The following is a 22312-nucleotide window of genomic DNA, read 5'->3' on the forward strand; positions in this document are numbered from 1 at the left end:
GATGAATAATCCCATCTAAAAAATATTGCATTGTGCATCATTCTAATTAATACTGTTTGTATCATGTCTTTTAAAATTTTCATGCATAATTTGAGAGCACACAATAAATAAATCTGAACTTTTACAATGCGTATGAAGTCATATGCTAGTGCACTCCTAAACATTACATTTTCAGAGATATACACATTTAGAAACGTGGTCTTTCTTTTCTGGGAAACTGGATCAAAAATACTGATGACTCATCCTGCACTACACAAATTTTTTGTCTAATAAAATGCTCTAAAATGATAATGTTCCTCCCCCGTATTGTAACTAAAGGCTATTGGCTATTTAAAAAGAAAGATAAAAAGAAGGAAGGAAAGAAAGAAAAGAAAATATAACTCACTGATCACTGAGTGCTGCTTTATCTCTGCTTCCTTTCACAGCTGAGAAATCTGGGAAATTTAAATAACCACCTTTGAGTCACCTCAATACAAGTGGAATGAAGTTTCTGCCTTATAAATAAGAGTTAAAATGAATGGCGACTTGTGTTGAAGAGTTCACCCAAAAACGAAAATACTGTTGTTATTTTCTCACCCTCATGTTGTTCCAAACCTGTTTGCCTTTCTTAAAGCAGTGCAAGACTCTTCCTAACTTATACTTTTGTATTTCACAGACGAAAGAAAGGTAAATAAATAATGACAAAATTTTCATTTTCAAGTGAGCTACCCCTTTAAATGTGTATTTGTGCCATCTTTATTAAAGTTTTGACTTCCTCCCAACACGGTCCCTGCATAAAGCAGTCAAGGATCCTCTTGCAGCAGTCTCTTAAATCATGTGCTGAGTAAATGACAGAAAATGATTACATTTCTTGCCAGGCGTGGCACTGCATTTTCACCCTGCTCTGAAATACTAATCATACTGACTCAATGATGGAGAGTTTTGTCTAGGCTAGCAGTTTCATAAATCATATAGTTCCTTCAGTGATCAATAAACAATTATTTATAGAGATGTGGGAAAATACATTCATGGAAAACTGCGGATGGTTCTGTTGCTTCCTATCCAATAGAAATATCTTGTGCCAGAGATGGTTTGCAGACAGATTTTCTCCTCACTGTTTGCAGTATTCACCCCTTTGTGGCAGACACTCCGTTATTTCAGACAAACACACCATCATTTGTTTGGACTGCATTCTCAAGATTGGTTCCTGCCTCTCAGTGGAGACAAATGATTGTGTTCTTTCTTCTGACAAGCAGTCAATACTTCATTTTGTTACATCTCTTGGAGCTCCTCTTAGACTTACAAGCTTTTTTGGGATAAAGCAGTATTTTGCAGTAGACCTAATAGATTCAGCGTGTATTTTCACCATTTAGTAAACTGAGGGTTAGCTGAGGTAAACTGAGTAGCTGAAGTTGTCCGCACACTGGAAAAATATAATCAGACCAAAAAAGGTCCATCAAAAATATGTTTTATTTTCCATATGCAAAAGTGAAAAAGTGTCAAAAGCACTTTGAGCACACAGAATTCCTGTTTGATGAAGTAAAATCCCCACTAAACTCTTGTTGCATGTTAAATAATACTTAAGTTTGACAAAATACAGCTCACCTGAAAATGAAACTTTGTCATTATACTTACTCATCATCATGTAGTTTCAAACCTGGTTTTCTTCTGTGCAAAGCAGAAGTAAAAATGTTGATTAGCCTAATGTAATGGGCACATTTTCTGGAAGTAGGCCTAAGCAAACTTCTTTTTCATTAATAAAAAACTGTCCATCAAAGACTAAACTTTCAATATCAATTAGAGTTACCGATAATTCAAGCGTGTGGTAACAAATAAAACAACCCGAAAATACGACGGTGAAATGTCCTCACACTGCTTTTTCACGACTCAGAATAGATTTAGCTAGTGCTTAAAGGGGTCATATGATGCGATTTCAATTTTTCCTTTCTCTTTGGAGTGTTACAAGCTCTTGGTGCATAAAGAAGATCTGTAAAGTTGCAAACACTAAAGTCTCAAAACCAAAGAGATATATAGCCGCTTATAACCAAAATGGTATCAACATTTACAATAAACAATACCAAAATACATAATTATAGTAACTTACCTTTTGCCTCAGTCAAATCCTCCACATGCTCAAGCTCTAATGATATTATGATATAGCTACTGTATATCGTGAGTCGTTAACTCAAGACTCGTTCGGAATGAATCACTGAATCAGTAGAAACGGATCAGTCCAATTCATGAATGAATCATCTGTGAATTTGTGAACCAGTTCAACAGATTCAAAAGAATCATTCTTCACGAATCGGACATCACCATCGCAACATGTCGGTTTGTTCAACGAAAAAGGAATGTTTTGTTCTGGAATGTATAAAGTAAAATGTAAGATATTGCTTTGAAATATAGGGAAGTAAATGTTCTCAAAATGAAAATGGGGGGCAAGTAAGTGTAAACAAAACGTAGCCTAGGCTACCATGCGTTACACATGATTGAGGATATCCGCAGATGGATCATATAACCACAATAGTGGATCCTGGACTCCGTGCCAGCAGACTGCGATTACAAAACTCTGAGTCCCATGCTGAGGCAAGTCAATGGATTTCTAGGAGTTTCATTTCCACAATTCACCCCTGCAACGCATTCAATCTTCACATTGTGGTGTTCTCTACAGAGAGATTTAAATAGGAACGCTGACATGATTCCCCAGTGGTGATGCACTAGATAATGAAATGGAGCGAATGCCCTTGAAAACAGATTATGGGGAAATAAAAAGCCTTTTGTTCCAGGTGCATTCATGAGCTTCACTTCAGCATTGAAAGGACGGGACATTTGTCAGGAAAGAAGCTGAATATATTTCTAGGCTTGATTGGTTTAGGAACCTAATCATGACATCAGCTCAAACTGAAGAAGAAGGTCAAGAGAAGTTTTTATCACAGAAATGTGTTTACTAAAAACAATTCAGCAAAGAGGAAATGAAAAACACGACAGTCAAATATGGTCAAATAAAGGCATGACATAAATTTTTCTTTTTTATATCGCTATTTTGGCCAAGGAACATTGAGACAAAAGTTTCCTTCACTCTCCTTTGGAATTCGTGGCACATCTGAGGTGTTTTTTCGAGGTATGATACTTGCACCTGCAGTGAGGAAAAAGACAGCATTTGTTCTCTGTAAACAGACACGTCTCGCCACCTCTCCAGGTTAAGAAGACGACTATAGCTTACTGAAAAGTCTCAAAGAAAAGGACAAAACACTGGCACTGGTTCAACCAGGTGCAAGAGAACTTTTCGCTTTCTCCAGTCTCAGCTTTTCTGGCACATGATCTTCAGTGACTACTCAGCAATGTTCTCTCACAGGTTTAGTCTTGTTGATGTGAAAAGAAATCACGAAAGAACACAGTTAAAAGAAATAATGTAGATGTGGACATAAATAGCTGGAATACAAACATACTGTATGTGATAATCATTCATCTTGTTCTGCATTATGTATTATGCATTGCTGCAATTTATAATAAAACCATTCGTTTTATTACCTTTGTTACTAAGAAGTAAAGAAACTGCATACTCTCAGAGCAGGGAGTTCTTTTGAATAAGTAATTGCTTAATGACCATTTAAAAGGTAAGTTCTATATAGTATGAATGTAATCTGTACATTCATTATGTTGTCATTGTCATGTGATCTACAGTGTCAATTGCGTTGCTTCACTGCCACTCACAAATTCTCTCCTATGGCCTCGTGGGATATAGTAACCATTGGATGCACACTGCAGAATCTTGCTGGAAATAGGTTTTATGAATAGTTTCAGTATTAATACAGTATTTTATTAAGTATGAATACAATGGAATACTGGTAATGTTTCCTTTTTATGATGAACGTAGTATGCCCAAATTATATTCATACTTCACACACTCTCTAAGTAAGTATTTATTCAAAAGAAGTACCTACTCTCAGAGAGTGTGTGATTGTGGATGTAGCCTCACTGCTTCAATTAGTGACTTTCAAGTTCACAAATCACTGAACTGTCTAGTAGTCCAACTTAAAAAGATAAAAAAAAAATAAAAAATATGAGCTTGAGTGTCTTGACTCCTAACAATTTCTATTTATTAGTTATAATAAACAGATTTTTGAGCAACAGGATGCAAAATATATATATATATATATATATATATATATATATACACAGTATATACACACGCACGCATACATACACACATTGCAAAACAATAATAAATAATTTACAGTTATTAGTTTTTGTGGATTCATACATTTATGACTTGATATTGACTGGACACCCTATAAACCTAATATCCCCAAATCCTCATATAAATTATGATTTTCAAAGCCTGTTTGATAGTTCTATTTCTCAAAACATTCTCTATTCAAATAAAAATTCTATAGACTCAGCAAATGCCTTGAAGTCGTCTGCTTGAGAAATAATATCCAAGGTCAACTGAGTGCATATATGCAGACAGAACTCATTCAAATAAATGCGCTGTCTGCAATCACAGCACAAATTCGAAAGATGGGCTCTGAACTTTTGCTCCTTAGTCAGAAAGCCCTGATCTGTGAAAAGGCTTCGTCCATGAGAGATTGGATTTTAGATAAACTTCTTCCAGACCTCAAAAAGAGTATTTCTCTGTCTCCGTATCCCTCATCCATTCACTCCTACACATTAGTGGCACTGACAAGCTTAGCACCGAAAAACCCTTTTCAGTTTGCTGCTGTTATGCAGATCGGTTTCAGCCCTGTTTACTTAAGCTACAAATTCCAAACAACACAAAAGTTGTTTATCTTCATTAAAGAGGTGAATTAAAGGAAATTGACTTGTCAAAAATGATTTAGTGCACAGACTCTTCAGTTCATTGCTTTTTAGCACAGCAACAAGGGTGGAACAGAGGAGCTGCGTGATAACAGCATAAATTACAGCCCTAAAATCATTCCCTGCACATTATTGATTTTTAATGTGTTAGCTAACATGATCCTAGATGTTTAATTAACAGTAGATATTTGATATGATAACATACAATATCAAATTTTTTGAGAATAGCTGAGAATTATTTCAGTTTATTTAAAGCATATCCTGTCAACCAGGTGGTTATGGTAGAGTTTGACAGTTGTAGGCACATACACTGTATTGACACATACCACACAAAAAGATGAGTCAGAGTTCTGCAAGTACAATTTGAATCTTGCATGTATATATGAAGATTTTATGTGGTTCATTAGCTGAATATTCTTGAAGCAAGCTCTACAGTATATACACACGCACGCATACATACACACATTGCAAAACAATAATAAATAATTTACAGTTATTAGTTTTTGTGGATTCATACATTTATGACTTGATATTGACTGGACACCCTATAAACCTAATATCCCCAAATCCTCATATAAATTATGATTTTCAAAGCCTGTTTGATAGTTCTATTTCTCAAAACATTCTCTATTCAAATAAAAATTCTATAGACTCAGCAAATGCCTTGAAGTCGTCTGCTTGAGAAATAATATCCAAGGTCAACTGAGTGCATATATGCAGACAGAACTCATTCAAATAAATGCGCTGTCTGCAATCACAGCACAAATTCGAAAGATGGGCTCTGAACTTTTGCTCCTTAGTCAGAAAGCCCTGATCTGTGAAAAGGCTTCGTCCATGAGAGATTGGATTTTAGATAAACTTCTTCCAGACCTCAAAAAGAGTATTTCTCTGTCTCCGTATCCCTCATCCATTCACTCCTACACATTAGTGGCACTGACAAGCTTAGCACCGAAAAACCCTTTTCAGTTTGCTGCTGTTATGCAGATCGGTTTCAGCCCTGTTTACTTAAGCTACAAATTCCAAACAACACAAAAGTTGTTTATCTTCATTAAAGAGGTGAATTAAAGGAAATTGACTTGTCAAAAATGATTTAGTGCACAGACTCTTCAGTTCATTGCTTTTTAGCACAGCAACAAGGGTGGAACAGAGGAGCTGCGTGATAACAGCATAAATTACAACCCTAAAGTAATTCCCTACACATTATTGATTTTTAATGTTTCAGCTAACATGAGCCTAGATGTTTAATTAACACTAGATATTTGTTATAAGCCACAATATCACATTTTTTGAGAATAGCTGAGAATTATTTCAGTTTATTTAAAGCATATCCTGTCAACCAGGTGGTTATGGTAGAGTTTGACAGTTGTAGGCACATACACTGTATTGACACATACCACACAAAAAGATGAGTCAGAGTTCTGCAAGTACAATTTGAATCTTGCATGTATATATGAAGATTTTATGTGGTTCATTAGCTGAATATTCTTGAAGCAAGCTCTTATTAAAGAGAGAAAAAACTCAATGTACACAATGTTTATGATCTTGTAAAAATGTGTATGAATCATAGAAATATATTCACCTTGAAATCCAAGTCCATGTTTACTCTCTATAAGAGCTTCTTATCAGACTTATAGTGCTTTAAGGCATACAGCCATATTCCTCCTGCCAGGCAAATTTATGAGCTGGACATCTACCGTATTTACAAACACAGATGTGCATAGGAGTCTTATTTTTATTATTAATATATTATTATTTATTTTTGGATATAGTTCGCCTCTGGTCATTTCTTCCTCATTAAAACTGCTTATTCTCTTTGCAAGCCAATTAAATCACTCTTGCACAGATTCATTATGAATATTTACTTATATACAGAGTTCTTTTTTTGAATAGCAATTTCTAGTTTTCGACTACCTCATATGATATAATTAACATGTTTTTAGAAAATCTGTGGTAGTCCAAGAAATCTTATACCAAATATATCAGCATAATGTTGTTCTTGTCATTATTATCAACATTGTTAGATGGTTGTTCATTTGCATTTTCTGTACATGTCTGCATCTTTAAACAACATTAATCACCTGGTTTTTCTATCCACCTTGTTGACACTGGGCATCACAGGAACTTGTCTCAGCTGGTTGAAGTCCTACCTAACTGGTGGATCTTTCAGGGTATCTTGAAACAGGGCCCTGTCAAAATCACATCAACTTGCCGCTGGGGTACCTCAAGGTTCGGTACTCAGATATTTCTTCTTCTTTCTATACACAACAACTTGGAGCATACTATCCAGCCACAATTTCTAAAAAATTTGGATAAAATAAAATATATATATTTTTGATTATGCTGTTTTTACAACATTTATTTGCATCATATTTCAAATGTATTATGGTGAGAAGAAATCTATTTTGACTCTATGAGAAAATATCAGTCAGTGTTTCCACCATAAAACTATATTACTATATTACTATATTGAATTGGTTACTGTAAGGCACCTTTAAATAAATAAATGCATAACACTATTTCACCCACTGAACATAAATAACTTGTCTTTGGCCCACAACCCACTGTGCACTACCTTTGTTTTTTTAATTCACTGGGCTACATATTAAGGCATCTCACGAGCTACTGTGGCTCCTTCCTAACTGGCAAAATACATGTTGGTGTCTTTTGGCTGATGCTTGTTTCATTTGCATACTGTGCCATGAAATGTGTCTTAATCAATATCTTGTCTCATATTTCCTGTGTGAGTGGGTGAATATAAAGCATCACAAACAAAATAATAGGAATACGAAATGCACAAAGCTTGTGAATAATGAATAGGTGTCAGCTGAACTGCATCTCTATAGGTAATCAGGCTGTGGGCTTCCAATACAGACAAAAATTAATTGGATTGTTCTATAATACAGTTGCCTTTTACAGTTTGATCTTTAAAATAGCAATTTTTGTACATTTTTAAACATTCTGTAAAATAAATAATGTGTGTTAAGTGCTAAAAAATTGCATTGTCCCATCTCAAGTAGATGAATGATATATGATGTAACAGGGCTGACAATAACAGGGTGTTCAGTTTTACAGATTAATAAAATGTATAAATATGCACAAATGTAAATATACAATTTTAACATTTTTATTAATTTATACTATACATATTAAATATTATATTAAATAATTGTGTACAACTAACCTTAAAAATAGTGAAAACAAAAATCCACTCTTTCGGTTACTTTCAGTCACTTATTTGAAATGGAAGATGTTTTGGGGTGCACTGTATACACAGCAGGATATAAAAAAAGTAAAATGACAATTTTAATTTCAAGGAAACACTGTTGACAGGGATTTGTTAGCTTTGGTCTTTGTAAACTGGATCATGACATACAATTTCTTTGATATTCAGAAAGAATGACAACAGTGGAATATCACTATTTCATGCTGAACCTGATGTTATGCAAAATACATTTCAATGAATAAAAGATTGCCTCCTTTTCAGGCCTAGTGTCTTGTTATGCATCTGTTGAAGTGTGAGTTTTTACCTGCTCATATGAATCCATCCATCTCTTCTTTGAGGGTCGACAGGGCTGCAGTGATTCACGCTGTCTTGGTGATGTGTGGCACAGCACAACAGAGCTGGAATAAATATGGTGCGATGATGTATTTGAGACCATTACATCGGGCAAGCATTGCCCTATGGATGATGGGGGCAGTGAGCAAAGCCCCCAGATCCATCAGAATGGCTTTATGGCGCTTTCATATGCAGAATATTTTTTCAGACAATTTGTCACAATTCTTCAGATCAATATGAATATTTGCATTACTGCAAGAGACACTGAGCAAGGCAACCGTCCTGTGCAGTTCAAATCCTGGACAGAAATGGGCAAAACAAGTCAGTAATTCACATGTAAAGCTTGCAATGTGAAACTTAACCCTCTACCGCACATATTATGATAGACCTATAGAAAAAAACAAATGTTGATTCTTTTTCTTTTCTAAGATTGGCTTAACTTGAAGTGCTGTAAAAAAAAAAATTTGAATTTTTTTTTATTTTAAGGTACTTTATGATACAACAGCATACAATAGTGGATCTAACTTAGAATAAGTGTATGTTTACTTATAGTTAATATTTTTCCTCAGAAATGTTGTTTGTGTTGATTCAATTGGTAGTTCTGCCCTTTTCTTCTTTACCTTGTCATAGAATATGGCTTTAATTTGATTATATCCATAATACAAATGCCATTAACATACTACTAATCAACATTATATCAATAGTATTAATGTTGTTATTGTTACAGCTTAACAGATTGCAGCTGACCTTGCTAGCTAGCTAAACTATTGTAATAATGTCACATGACCACACCATTCTGTAGTGACTGTAGAGACATTTTTCATTTGGATACAGTAAATATTGATGAAGCTGGGGTTATATTGATCTAGTAGTTTTTTCCTTACAAAAGACATTAGGAAAGAAGTGATTGAATATTAAAAACTATTTTCTCAAGAAAATCTGAATGGTGCTTACACACACAAAACTTGAAGAACCTTTAACATCCATTAAGCTTTCCATTAAACAAAAGATGCCTTATAGTTGAAAAAAGGTTCTTTAGATTTTTAAAATCTAAAAAATTTAAATTTCACTTAAAGGTTCTTCAGGGAACGAAAATTGTTCTTCTATGGCATTGCTGCAAACCCCGTATTTTGAAACCTTTATCTTTAAGAGTGCACCATGTAAATATATGGTATTTTTATGCAGGCTTGAAGTGATCACTGACCTGAGGAAATAGCCTGTTACTGAAGTAAACAAATAGCTCACAAATTTCTCCTTAATGCTCGACTTTTGGGCTTTAAAGGGCTCCAAAGTTCCAAAGCCAAGGTGACCTTTGCTGAAGTCTTGACATGGCGTCACTACCTGAATTTATCGGCTGTCATTAATGGATTGGGAGAGCTTACTAAACATATTTATGCATTCACATAAGCCTAATTTATCACTGTGCCTTCCTTTTCTCTTTCTCTCTCTCTCATTCTCCCTCGGGATGTGGATCACCTCTTTCTATAAACACTCGTTCTATAGCAATTATCCATCATGTCAGAGGATGAACGTCAAACACTGTCGGCAAGCTGCACCACAAACCAACACACACACACACACACACTGGGTGATTTGCTGATACAGTCTCTGTGCCAGGTAAAGGTAAAGCCAAGGTAATTTAATTTGTTTCTAATGACCCAGTGCAATGCAAAAAAACATGGTAATGGCATAAGTAATGACTTAAAATCAAAGCAAGCATATAGTAGGATAAGGACATTTAAAACAAAAAAATATTTATTAGTGTCATTGCAAATGTTAAAAATGAATAAATTTCCTTAATTATCAGTGTGCATTTATATGACATTTTCTTGTGAAATGTTTTTAGGGCTGCCTTGTTCTTTTCCTCAGCTGCCTTTTGGCCAATTTGGCTTTCTTATGCTTCATTTAGGAACGAAAGCACAAGACTTCAAAGCTTCCTTTCATCCCACATCTCTGTCTCTTGACCTTTTGTGGTGTCCTTCTTCCATTTGGCCAGTATTGTCATAAAGACATGTTTTCCTCTGACATTTGCTTTTCAAATAAGCGTACTGATGTTCTCAGTGTTAGGATTTCCAGAGCTTCCACATCAAACAGATACGTGTAAAGCTTAACAATATTGGACCTATGCAGTTATCCTCAATATCACAATACAATAATGTTTGTATTCAAAAAGAGTTCCTCAATTTCTAGGCCAACCTGGAAGGCTAAGAATACACCTACTCTAGGAATTCAAATGTGTTTTTAAACTAGCGATTCTTGATGTGTTTTACCTGAAGATAATTGTTAGTGTTGCTTTACATCTGTAGCTCATACATGAATTTACACTCTAAAAATATTGAGTTGCTAACAAGCTAGCCTGTCTGATTTGTCATCAAGAAAGTTTCAAATTTTGTTCCACAGCATAAATTACAAACGATTCCTATCTCGAAAGTGAATTTGTACTCTAAAAACATTGCTAAAAGTTGCTAACAAGCTAACAATGATACATAAGGACTACAATGGCCTGTCTGATTTTTCATAAAGAAACTTTCCAGTTTTGTTCTACAACATAATTTACAGAAAAATCCTACCTTAAATACGAATCTGCTCACTAAAAACATTGTTAAAAGTTGTTAACAAACTCACAATGCTATGACTACAATGTCTTGATTTGTCAAGAGGAAACTTTCACTAAATGTTTCTAAAAGTTGCTAGCAAGCTAACAAGGCTACATATGGACTACCTATACAACTTGTAAAGAAGAAACTTTCCAGTTTTATTCTATAACATAAATTTTACACACGGTCCCTCCTCAAACATGATTTTGTGCTCCAAAACATTGCTAAAATTGTTAAATATGGCCTGTCTGATTTGTCAAACATGTAAATTCACATTATGGTCGTGCTAGAAATCTGCCATTTTAAAAATCCATTCGAAGATGGCTGGAGAATGCTAATTCTCTTCTGGTTTGACTTTGAAGGACTTCAAATTGAAAAGCTTGTAGAAAGCTAGTAATAATAGAGTTAGTTATGCATCCAGAGATGACCAGCAATTTTTTTTGCCTTGCTGAAGCACTTTCCAGTACCTGCGGGTGGCCTGTCATAGGTCGCCATAGTGATTGGAGTGGGGTAATGACTTTGCTATGGAGAGGAAGTGGAGTGGATTTAGATGAAGCTCTCCATATGTGGTCAATCAATCTGCAATACAGCAAAAGTGGCTGTGAGAACAATTAATCAAGTTCCTGTGAGGTGGCATATGGTGGGTGGGGGCAACATGTGCAAGAACACTGTATTTTTCTGTTTTCTTTCTTCTCGGCATAATGTATTGTGTGCACCTCTCAGAGGGAGGGAAACGCTAAGCATGTAAGTGTGTATAGTTCAGTGTGTTAGTGTAGTGTGGGCTCTGGAGACAGCTCACCCTCTCCCTGGGTCTCTGAATTACTCCTCAGGTTCTCTCTGCCTGCCTAATGATTTGAGTTTACAGCCCATTGGCTCCCATCTCTGCATGCAGCACATAATCTCTTTGTAGAGATGATAATTACGGCTTCATAGAGCTCGAAGCGCCTTTCTGAAGCAGTGTTTCGCTGTCTGGGATGGAGGTAATGAGAGAGGCAGAACTGAGTTAATCCATCCTGAGGACTCGCTGCCCTGTGTTTCGTGTGTTTGAGGCCACAAGCAGCTGTGAAATTTGAGACACAAAACACCAAATCTTAATCTCTGTAGCTTCTGTTCTGACTGTGATGAGATTCTAATGCCCATTTTATGCCTCAGGAATCGGTCTCGTCATAAGAAAATGATAAAAAATAACAACAAAAACAGTTTAGGGGATCCTAAAATAGATAAAAAACAACTTTGTCACACTGTTTTGGGATTATTTCATTCCTACTGCATCTCATATATCACTTCTTAAGATGAGATATGATACAAGTACAAATATGTCAGTCACTGCAGAAGAAAAATGACAGGCTGATGAAAGTGTATGATTTATGGGGTGTAAAATGCATCACAATCTAACAATGCTTATTATGTATACTTAATAAGTGTACAGCGCAGTGGCTATTTGTTGCTATAATATCTGAAGAAAAATAATAAGAAGAAAAGCATTTCAGAAATGAAGGCAAAAATTAGTGATGCATGGTTTAAGATAAAAAGAGCCTTGAAATATCCAATTTGTGTTTATAAGATTATGTTATTATGATTCAATGACTCATTCTCAGTAATTGTGCCAGTGTTTTAAGAACATCATTTTCTGTTGAATGCATTTTACCATTTTTTATTTTAGTTTCAACATTTGGCCCTCTCTTGATTAAACACATTAGCTCTCCTGTACACTTTTTATGCAGTAAATTACCACGAAGTGGGAGTTTTATTGAGTTCCTCAAACCATAAAGAATGTGTCTGCGGAATGCCTGTTCTTATGTAGGGTTTGAACCAAATGAACTTGAAAATCTGCAATAATTTTGCCTGAATTTTTGTATTAACCACTCAGAAAGTACATAAAAGAAATAAAAGTCTAAAATATTCAGAAGATCTTTTATTGAAAGACACACGGTCGTGATTGTACACATGTAATTTTAATGGGAATTTTAAATTGTTAGTAGCTATCCAGGCCTGGAAATCACAATTATTAAATTTCTTGATTATTTCCAGGTTTTCCATGACCATGGGAAATTATATAGCATGGCTGATCACAAAGCATTCTGTACCTAGATGACAATGTAATCAGACCATCTGAATCGGGGTTAAATTCGGACTCTCCGTTTAATGGATTCTGAGGAAATAAGATTTTCCCAGCCAGGAACTTCTAACATTGCCTTATCTTAAAACTGCCAGGAATATGAATACAAACTAAGCACACAGATTTTCATATCAGAGAATGTGGACTTACACAAGAGAGACTGTCTCACATTTCGCTGAATATTATACAAGCAAGTCTGAATCTGTAATAGAAGTAATGAGGTTCATAAATTAAACTGTTGACAGTCTCACTGTATTGTGCATAATTTCTGATTTACATACAGTAGGGGAACATTGTTATCAGAGACATGTCTTGTTCTTGCTGAAATTGAGCATGCATTCCCGCTGTTATCGGAGTATGGGCAATCTTTCACTGGTAAATTAGCTCAGCGCTTTTGAATTGATCTGACCACAGCTTAATTCACTAAAAATCTCTCCACAGGACAGCATGACCCAACATTAGCATTTTCAATTGATTTTGCAATGGGAAGCCCATTTGCAATCCCAAATCCCTTCCACTATCTAAAATGACATCTAATGCAATGCAGTGTTGGAGAAGCTTCTTTAAGTGTAACCTGCCAAGGTACTCAATATTTAAAGCAATAGTTTGCCCAAAAATGAAAATTCTGTCATCATTTACTCACCCTCAAGTTGTTCTAAACCTGTATGAATTTCTTTCTTCTATTGAGCACAAAAGAATATATTTTGATTGTTGATGTTGGTAACCAAACAGTTGATATGCCATTAACTTCCATAAAAATAAGTTAATGGCTACCATCAACCATTTCTGAATGACAGAATTTTAATTTTTGGGTGAATTTTCCCTTAAACTACAGCAAAGATAGATACTGTAAAGCAGTCAGCTACATACACACAAACAAAAAGTAGCTATACATTGAGGCTTTTGTACGGTGGCCGAGAGAGCTCAAAGCGCTGATACACATGCAAATAGAAAAAGCACCAGCAAATTAAGAAAACATCTTCATCAGTTTGACAGCACATGTGCTGCAAATACTTGCAACACAATCAAATACAAAAACACGCTGCAAATGCTCACAACACAACAAAATAAAGAAATGCGCTGCAAATACTCACAACACAACCAAATACAGAAACGCAAGTACAGACCACAATGGGAGGACCCCCAACAATGCCAAAATTACCCCAACAAAACGAAAATTAACCATGTTTTTTTGTATTGATTAGCTACCATTTGTATAACCACGGTTGTACAAATACCATGGTTAAACTATGATTAGTGTAGTAAATCCATGGTTAATCTGTGGTTACCATGGTTGAACTATAGTAACCATTTTTTGTTTTTATTTATTTTTTCATAATAAATGTATTTATTCATTAATTAATTTTAATAGTAAAACCATATGGTTAATTTTTGTAAGGGAAATTGTAAAGTAAGTTAGCCAGCTTACATGCTTTCACAGTTACAGTAACTGTGTATTTCGTCAGCTTATTTAGGCTAATAATAAAAATAAAAAGAAGAAGAAGAAGAAGCAGCAGCAAAGAAATCATATGATCAGGATGTTAAAATAAACAAAAATCTCACCTTTCAGAGCAAACATTGATAAATATGTCCCAGCCATGTTCGTCACTTTGCGGAACATTTCCGATGTGGTCTGTGCCTATTTTCAGCGCCTTTATTTGTTTGTGTTGTGAGCATTTGCAGAGCTTTTTTTTGTTTTTGCAGCTTCTTTGTGTTGTGAGCATTTGCAACGCGTTTCTTTATTTGTTTGTGTTGTGAGTATTTGTTGTGAATTGATGAAGATGTTTTCTTAATTTGCAGGTGTTTTTTCTATTTGCATGTGCTTTTTCATTTGCAGCGCGTTGAGCTCTCTCGGCCACCGTACTTTTATGAGAGGCAATATATTTAAAAACATATAACTATCAAATTATATGAATGATAATATAATGAGAGTATTTTGCTAAAAAAAAAACAATGAGGGTTTGTGAATGAATCTGAAATAGAATGACATATTCATGTTCATTTGAAGAAAATAACATTTTCTAAATCAGGATTATACCGAAAAAAAAAAAAAAAAAAAATTTAATTAATTAATTGTTAACTGAAATAAAATAAATGATTAAAAAGCTAAATCTTAAACAAAATATTAGACTTCTCTAATCATTTAGTCCACTTACACTCTTCCCCTCTATACTGAACTGCAGCACCCACATCTCAACATCCAATCAACAACCGATGAACTAAACCAAGTCCCCGCCCCACATTTGAACTTTTTTGATAAACCGTTGTATTTGGATGTACGTAACAACAAGGAAAAAAGATCTGCCACTTCTGTTTCATTGCAACTTTAAAAGTACAGTATAATTCTGGGTTCTCTATTGCCATCTCTGTGTGAAACATAAAACTGCAACATTTTTATGTCACTTGTGCTTCAGCGCAGATTTTCTGTGGATGAATCTAATATTTTTTAGACATACCCAATAATTCATTTCAAGTGAAAAATGTACAAGAAATCCTTTGTAAATATACTCTCAAAAAACAGATCTTTTTGATTCAAACCAATTACACTGCTGCTTTCTGGAAAAGTGACACAATTTTTAAAACAACTCAGCTGCTGGCTACTGAAAAAAGTAGTTTAGTGAGTTGGTGCATCTGAAAACACTGGTGCACTATTCCTATTCTGTAATAATATTAGTCAAAGGTAAGGGTGATTTTAACTCCCAAACAAACCTTGGTATATGTGGATTTGCATAACCATAATCCACGTTTCAACATTCACCAAGTAGGTCAACTAGGTTCTGTTGAAAAGCAATCAGATTAATGCACCGTCACATGCTCTGCATCAGGACTACGGATTCTGGTTAAGGAAATTTCACATTGCTCTTCTGGGCAAGAACCACCATTGCTATTGATATTCCAGGCAGCGTCTCCTTCCTTCTGTTACATACCCTAGACCTCTCAGTTTAAATTACAGCCCAATAATATCTCACTGCAGTGGGGGCTGTGGCAGACAGAACGGAGTGTATTCTTTCTCACTGATCTTATGCATAGCTGAGTCATAGGCTCCATGCTTAAATACATTGCCACGGGAAGTCACGGCTGGATGTGTCGTTAACCAGGTGGTGCAGAGTACATTTGTCTTGCTTTAAGGATGTAGAGATAATTTTAGTGTAAAACAAAACTAACAATTCAAAAAATGTATGTTCTCTCTAAAGCAATCTGATTATTTCAGCTGGTGGAGCAGGATATTGTAGATAAAGTCTCCAGGTCTTCACATCTCCAAGAAGACACAGACTTTCATTGCAAGAAGTCATACTGTAAGTTCTCACCATTTTTTTTTTTTTTTTTTACTAAACCCCTTATTAAATCTAAACTGAACTGTGGCATTTTCTCTTTTAAGATCAATAATTCATAGACCTTAGGTCTAGATCCTCTAAATGTTTTGAAGTAATTACAGGCCTTGGTCTCTACAGAGAAATTCTCTGCCCTTTAATATTTCAGTGTCCATTCATATTTCATGCATCATTTCATGCAGCGGTGGCCCTGCTGGTGTCTCTGCGTACATCTGGGTAAACTAAACAGGTGAAAGAGTAAGTTGGCGCGCCAAAGATAAAGATCAAAGCCAGCGCCTCAGGGTAGTTTGCTCTTGACTCCATCTGTTAACATAATGTTTCTCTGATGCTTTTTTTCTTCTCGCTTGATCACCCTGAAAACCCCGAATGGAGTGGGGAGGCTGATGAGGATCATCTTTGAAGGCTGTTCGTTTGCATGCTTTCATTTGAGTTACGACCTGACCGTTTAAGAGGACATAACAGAGAGGGGAATTGGCCCCCCCTTGTCTTCAAACAGAAATTCTCTAAATATTTAAACTATAGTAAAATTTTTCATTAAAAAGTCTTTAATCGCCCTTGAATGTTAAATAGTACTGTCAGATATATTTAATACAGTAAAACACAAACTATTATGTAACTACTATCAAGCAATCATGTCAAGTTTGCTTCATTGACTCCCTACATACAGTACCTTGCCTGAATAGCTTGCTGGAACATTTTGTAACTGTTTAATATCTTTGAAATTAACGTAAAATGCCGTTCCAACCCATTTTACCTATGTAATATAATGTATTTGAATGGTATTCAAGAAATAATGCAGGAAAAGGCTTGAATTTATCCATCTGGAATTGACTGGATTGTGAAAAGTTGCTGTTACATACCAGAATAGTGTCAGGTGCACGGTGCGAAAAGTAAAAAAGATTCCTCACATCATCCAAAACAAGAAATCAAGGTTTGGTTCCTGTGAGCAAAAAGAGGAGGCAGAAATGAAGTGTTAAAAGTGCCACTAAGATGAATGGGAATGCTAATGGGTAGCTTTCTCCGTACGTCATCTGGAAAGAAGCATCATTTCAGAAACATAGCAAAAACAATTTTTTTTTTTTTTTAATTTTGGAATAACTATGTAAAGATGAATTGCACACATTAAGCTCAGGAATGTGCATTAATAAAGTAAATAGGATCAATTTGTGAGTTCATGTTGACTTTAATTAGAATGCTTTGGTTTTAACAGAGAGTTCATTTAATTGGTGATTTTATTTACATAAGATCACAACAGTTAAAAATAATCACTGCTGTGGTTTGGAGCAGATGGGGTGTGAGTCAAACTTGTGGTTCTCAACTGATTGTTAGGATCCAAAAATGCAGGTCGGCAAGGAAAGCAGGGAAAACAATGATAAATATAAACATATAATTAGCAAATAACAATTTAGTCTTTAGGTCTGTAAACCAACTGGAATTTTAATCAAATTATTTATTACATGATATGCTGACAAATTATTTGCAAATTTGCTAAGAAAATTATAGGGCTGTCAAACGATTAATCGCGATTAACTGCATCCAAAATAAAAGTTTTTGCTTACATAATATATGCGTGTGTGCTGTGTATATTTATTATGTATATATAAATACACACACATGCATGTACATATTTAAGAAAAATTTTATATTTGTATAATGAATATATTTATATATAATATAAATTATATAAATATAAATATACACATGTAAATATTTTCAAAACATATACTGTATTTGTGTGTATTTATATGTACATAAATATACACAGCACACACACATATATTACATAAACAAAAACTTTTATTTTGGATGCGATTAATCGCGATTAATGTTTGACAGCACTAGAAAATTCCTCAAATGAGGATAACTGACAGACATTATTGTAGTAGACCAGGCTGGCCTACAGTCCACATCAATGTGTTAAACTTGTTTAAGTAAAAAGAGAATACGAACATAAATATTTATATTGAATAGTTAGGATTACAAAACAATAAGATTTACCGTTTTTAACGTTTTTTTTATATTCCCATTAACTGTTGTTTTCAACGTCCAATCATTTTGGCGCCTGGAAGAAGCTAACGTTAGCCAGATTAAGCAATTACAAATTAGCATAACACCAATACATTTCTAAGTTTGGAAAACGACATGTTAGTACAGTAAACAATTTGGTATCCCCCACTTGATATCTAATGTAAACCATTACTGCTGCTGAACTTCATTGGCTGTCAACAGCAGCGCGTGTCCTTCTGGCTCTGACGCCGTGCGCGCGTGCTGCTGAGCTGTAAACCCGCTGTCAAACAGCTCGGACAAGAGCGAGAGAGATCCACACAGATCCGAGCAGCTGCAGCTCCCTGTCACATAAGATGTGCCGGAGAACCGAAACGTTATACGGAAGATCATTCCGCCCGGCTGTATGAGAGCAGAACCGCCGCCAAACGCGTAGAGGATTTGTGCCTGTTTCTGCGCGCGCTGCGCACGTGGGGATGTTGCGATGGCATGCACGAGGAGAACCAAAACTTTGGTGTCCACGTGCGTGATTTTAAGCGGCATGACCAATATTTTGTGTCTGCTCTACGTCGGATGGATCACCAATTATGTGTCTAATAACGGAAACGTCAAAGTTACAGGAAGGACGTACGAGAAAAAGTTTGACGATGACAGCAGAGGAGAAACGCTGAGGATTATAGAGAGACTTGACAGGCTGGAGAGTGTTGTGAACCAGCACATCCAAGGTAACGATGTTTTGAGAGGACAATATGATTTATATTAACTGCATGTTCTCTTTTTACAGTTGCTGTATATCACAGTACACTTGCAGCAGATATGAAGATCAATACTGGTTTAAATGGGCTTTGCACTTCAGATGCTGATGTTAATGAGCCTCTTTTACGGCTCTGTTTTTTGTATAACCTAGATACATAGAGATGAATTGGAGACCGATCATAATATTATAGCACCTCTATCTGGACTGTAGCTCCCAGCAGATTTCTGTATTCAGCTGGTGCAGTGTAAACTCAGGTTTATTGCTGATAGAGTGGGGGCATAAATTTAGCACTTGGCAAAGTCCTTGCGTAAACATCAGTCCCGGGCTGGTGCCAGCATGTTGCTTTGCTGGACTCAGACAGGACAGCTGGGAGTGATGATAACCTGCAAGAGTTTGAACAGCTTCTCATCCTGGATGATTAATCATCATTAGTGTACTGTTGATGTCGATCTAATTCGGTCGTGTTAAAAAAATATGGCCTTGGAATGAAATAAGGAGGGGGTGCTGTCTTCAAAATAACCCCCCATTTATGCCCTAACAGGCTTTGCTTGAGGAATTGTATTTCTGTAAAGTATTAATGCATGCGTTAATCTTGTTGAGAAGCATTTGGCTGGATTTATGGGATATGTTGACCTGTACCAGAAGTACAGCTCCTGTGCTGAGCTCAAGGTCTTAAAGCTTGCTTCTCGCTCAAGTGCAGTCGTAGTGAAGCCATAAATGTCAATTAAAATATACCCAGTACACCTACACAATGAGGCACTTAAACGATTGAGTGTATCATGCTACATTATATACTGTTTCAAAAAAAGATACCACATAATGATGCCTTCCTCATTTGTCTTAAAATATTTTATTTCGGTTGAAATGTAATTTTTTTAAATTTTAAAATACCATACAGAGAAAACCACAGCTATTTGTAGTGTAACCAAGTGTAAATGCTGGCTTTTTTAATGCTGTTTAAAGGGGTGCTATTATCGTATTGGCCCGAATATAAGGCGACCCTGATTATAAGACGACCCCCCTTTTTCCAGATGAACCAAATCTTGTTTTTTCTCAGTAAAACACATTTTGTCTTCAATTATTTTCATATTGCATATTTTTCCTATTTTAATTTTTGTTTTGAAAGTATGGTAAAAACTTGTAAAATGTACCAACAATCACATTTTAAAAATATACACTTTTTGATGTACCATAAAAACAAAAACAGGTAGCCTTTAAATATTGTGCTATTTGTTTGAGCCTTCTGAATGGTCTGACAACAGCAGCTTTGGCTCAGCCAATAGCATGAGTTTGGGGTAGGACTATTAGTTTGTCCAACCAATGGAAGAGGGAGGGAATGTTCAGAGAAACCTGTTTGAAAACAGCTATTGTTTTTGTATTTCTATTGTTTGAAGACTCATCATTTTATTGTCCAACATAATATTCAAAAACAAGTATTGCGTTAATAAAAAATGTTAAGAGGAAAAAAGAAATATGATTTAAGTTTAAATCTTTTTTTAATGTGCTTTTTTAGCATTTTATTTAGATTTGAGTCAAATTATATTAGATTATTTTACTGCTCTTGTTTCACAAACTGGGGTTTGTGTGTTGAAGAAAAGCTAATAATTAATTAAAGGAGACATATTATGCCCCTTTTTACAATATGTAATATAAGTCTCTGGTGTCCCCAGAATGTGTCTATGAAGTTTCAGCTCAAAATACTCTACAGATCATTAATTTTGAAAATGCCTTTTTTGAGTGGAAGCAGAAACACGCTGTTTTTCGGGCCTGTCTCTTTAAATGCAAATGAGCTGCTGCTCCCCGCCCCCTTTTCCAGAATAGAGCTGCGCCATTACAGCTAGGACCTGCTAAAAAACATCTGTTTTGGTTCTGATTATCATGTTTATCGCGCTTAATTAATGCGTTTTAAACCATATTAGTTTAAACATCTGATATATGGTTTTCTGAGTGCACACAACCGAAGCACACGGACAGAAAGCAGCCACCAGGCAGCATGCGAGTACTAAACTAAGTTCTCATTCACACACAAGTTTACGATGAAGACACACGAGTTACAAAAACAGTCGGTTATGACTGTGAAGGTAAACAGCTGGGAAATAAATCGCATGTTTATTTTAGATCTGTGTGGCAGCAGCAATATACAGTAAATAAATCAATAAATCCACTGCTCTCTTGTCTCCTCTGAGGCTGGGACTCTAAATAGTGTTCTGTGCTCGTCTGTGCAGCCAAAGACAGAACAGTTAGCAAGTTTTGCTCAAACTTTCGCCATGGCATTAGAGCTAGTACACCATTGTCGCTTGCGAACTCAAAATGACGGCGCCATGGGTGGTAAGGGGCAGTAATATTATAATGAGATCCCTTTGCCACGTCACCAAGGGAGCAAAATCAGACGCGCTCATTTTTTCAGACGCTTGCAGAAAAAGGCTTACCAAAACAAAGTTACTGGGTTAATCTTTTTCACGTTTCCTTGGTTGGTAGATGCACCGGGGACCTGGTTATAGCACTTAAAAAAATTTAAATCAGGAAAAGTCAGATTTACATGTCATTGTCACCTTTAAATAAAAAATGTTAAATTAAAATACATAAATGATCTTATAATAAAAACAGTCAAAACAAAACACTTAGAGTATTTTATTTGTCTATTTGCATGTCATGGAACCATTTGCAATTAACTTAAATCTCAAGTAAATATTTTAGGTCAAAGAGGTTCGTCTGACCAAAAAGTTTGGAAATGCCTTTGGGAAGTGAAACTACACATTTAATATATGTATTCAAAACCCCAATTCACATTTAAACTGCTCCTCTGTACTTTCAGAGCGTAAGTCAAAGATATAAGTCTCAGTAAAAGAAATAATCAAGGCTCATCAGATTTGCTTGCAGTCTCCTCCAGTTTTACGATAACTGAGTCAGTGGCTGCTGTCGGAGAGTCTAATTTCTCCAAAATCCATTAAAAGCGAAGAGTCCGGTTTTCACACCCATCTGAACTGTCTGATTGCATTGTCACTGGCAGAGACTGAGACTGGACCTCCAGGTTTGCGTTGGCACAAGCAACAGTGTTGATGTGCTGTCTTACAGAGAGAAAGAAATGAAGCCAATTCTTCTCTTGTAACCCAGTTTCAATTAGCAAATGTGAACTTTGGTTAGTGGAAG

The 22312-nt window shown here is 35.6% G+C and overlaps 1 protein-coding gene across 1 annotated transcript in view; it reads left to right on the forward strand.

The window, feature by feature from the left end:
- Nucleotides 1-18691: 18691 nt before the first annotated feature.
- The window catches only part of LOC107732786 (polypeptide N-acetylgalactosaminyltransferase 18-like), a gene marked incomplete at its 3' end in the record, with an annotated part of 53792 nt that continues 50171 nt past the window's right edge, over nucleotides 18692-22312 (forward strand). Inside the window, exon 1 of the mRNA XM_016544200.1 lies at nucleotides 18692-19130. Coding sequence (XP_016399686.1) covers nucleotides 18890-19130 — 241 coding nt within the window. The remainder of the gene's footprint in view (nucleotides 19131-22312) is intronic.

Source organism: Sinocyclocheilus rhinocerous, unplaced genomic scaffold (genome assembly GCF_001515625.1).
Source record: "Sinocyclocheilus rhinocerous isolate Xijiao unplaced genomic scaffold, SAMN03320098_v1.1 scaffold2415, whole genome shotgun sequence".
In the NCBI taxonomy this organism is placed as follows: domain Eukaryota; kingdom Metazoa; phylum Chordata; class Actinopteri; order Cypriniformes; family Cyprinidae; genus Sinocyclocheilus; species Sinocyclocheilus rhinocerous.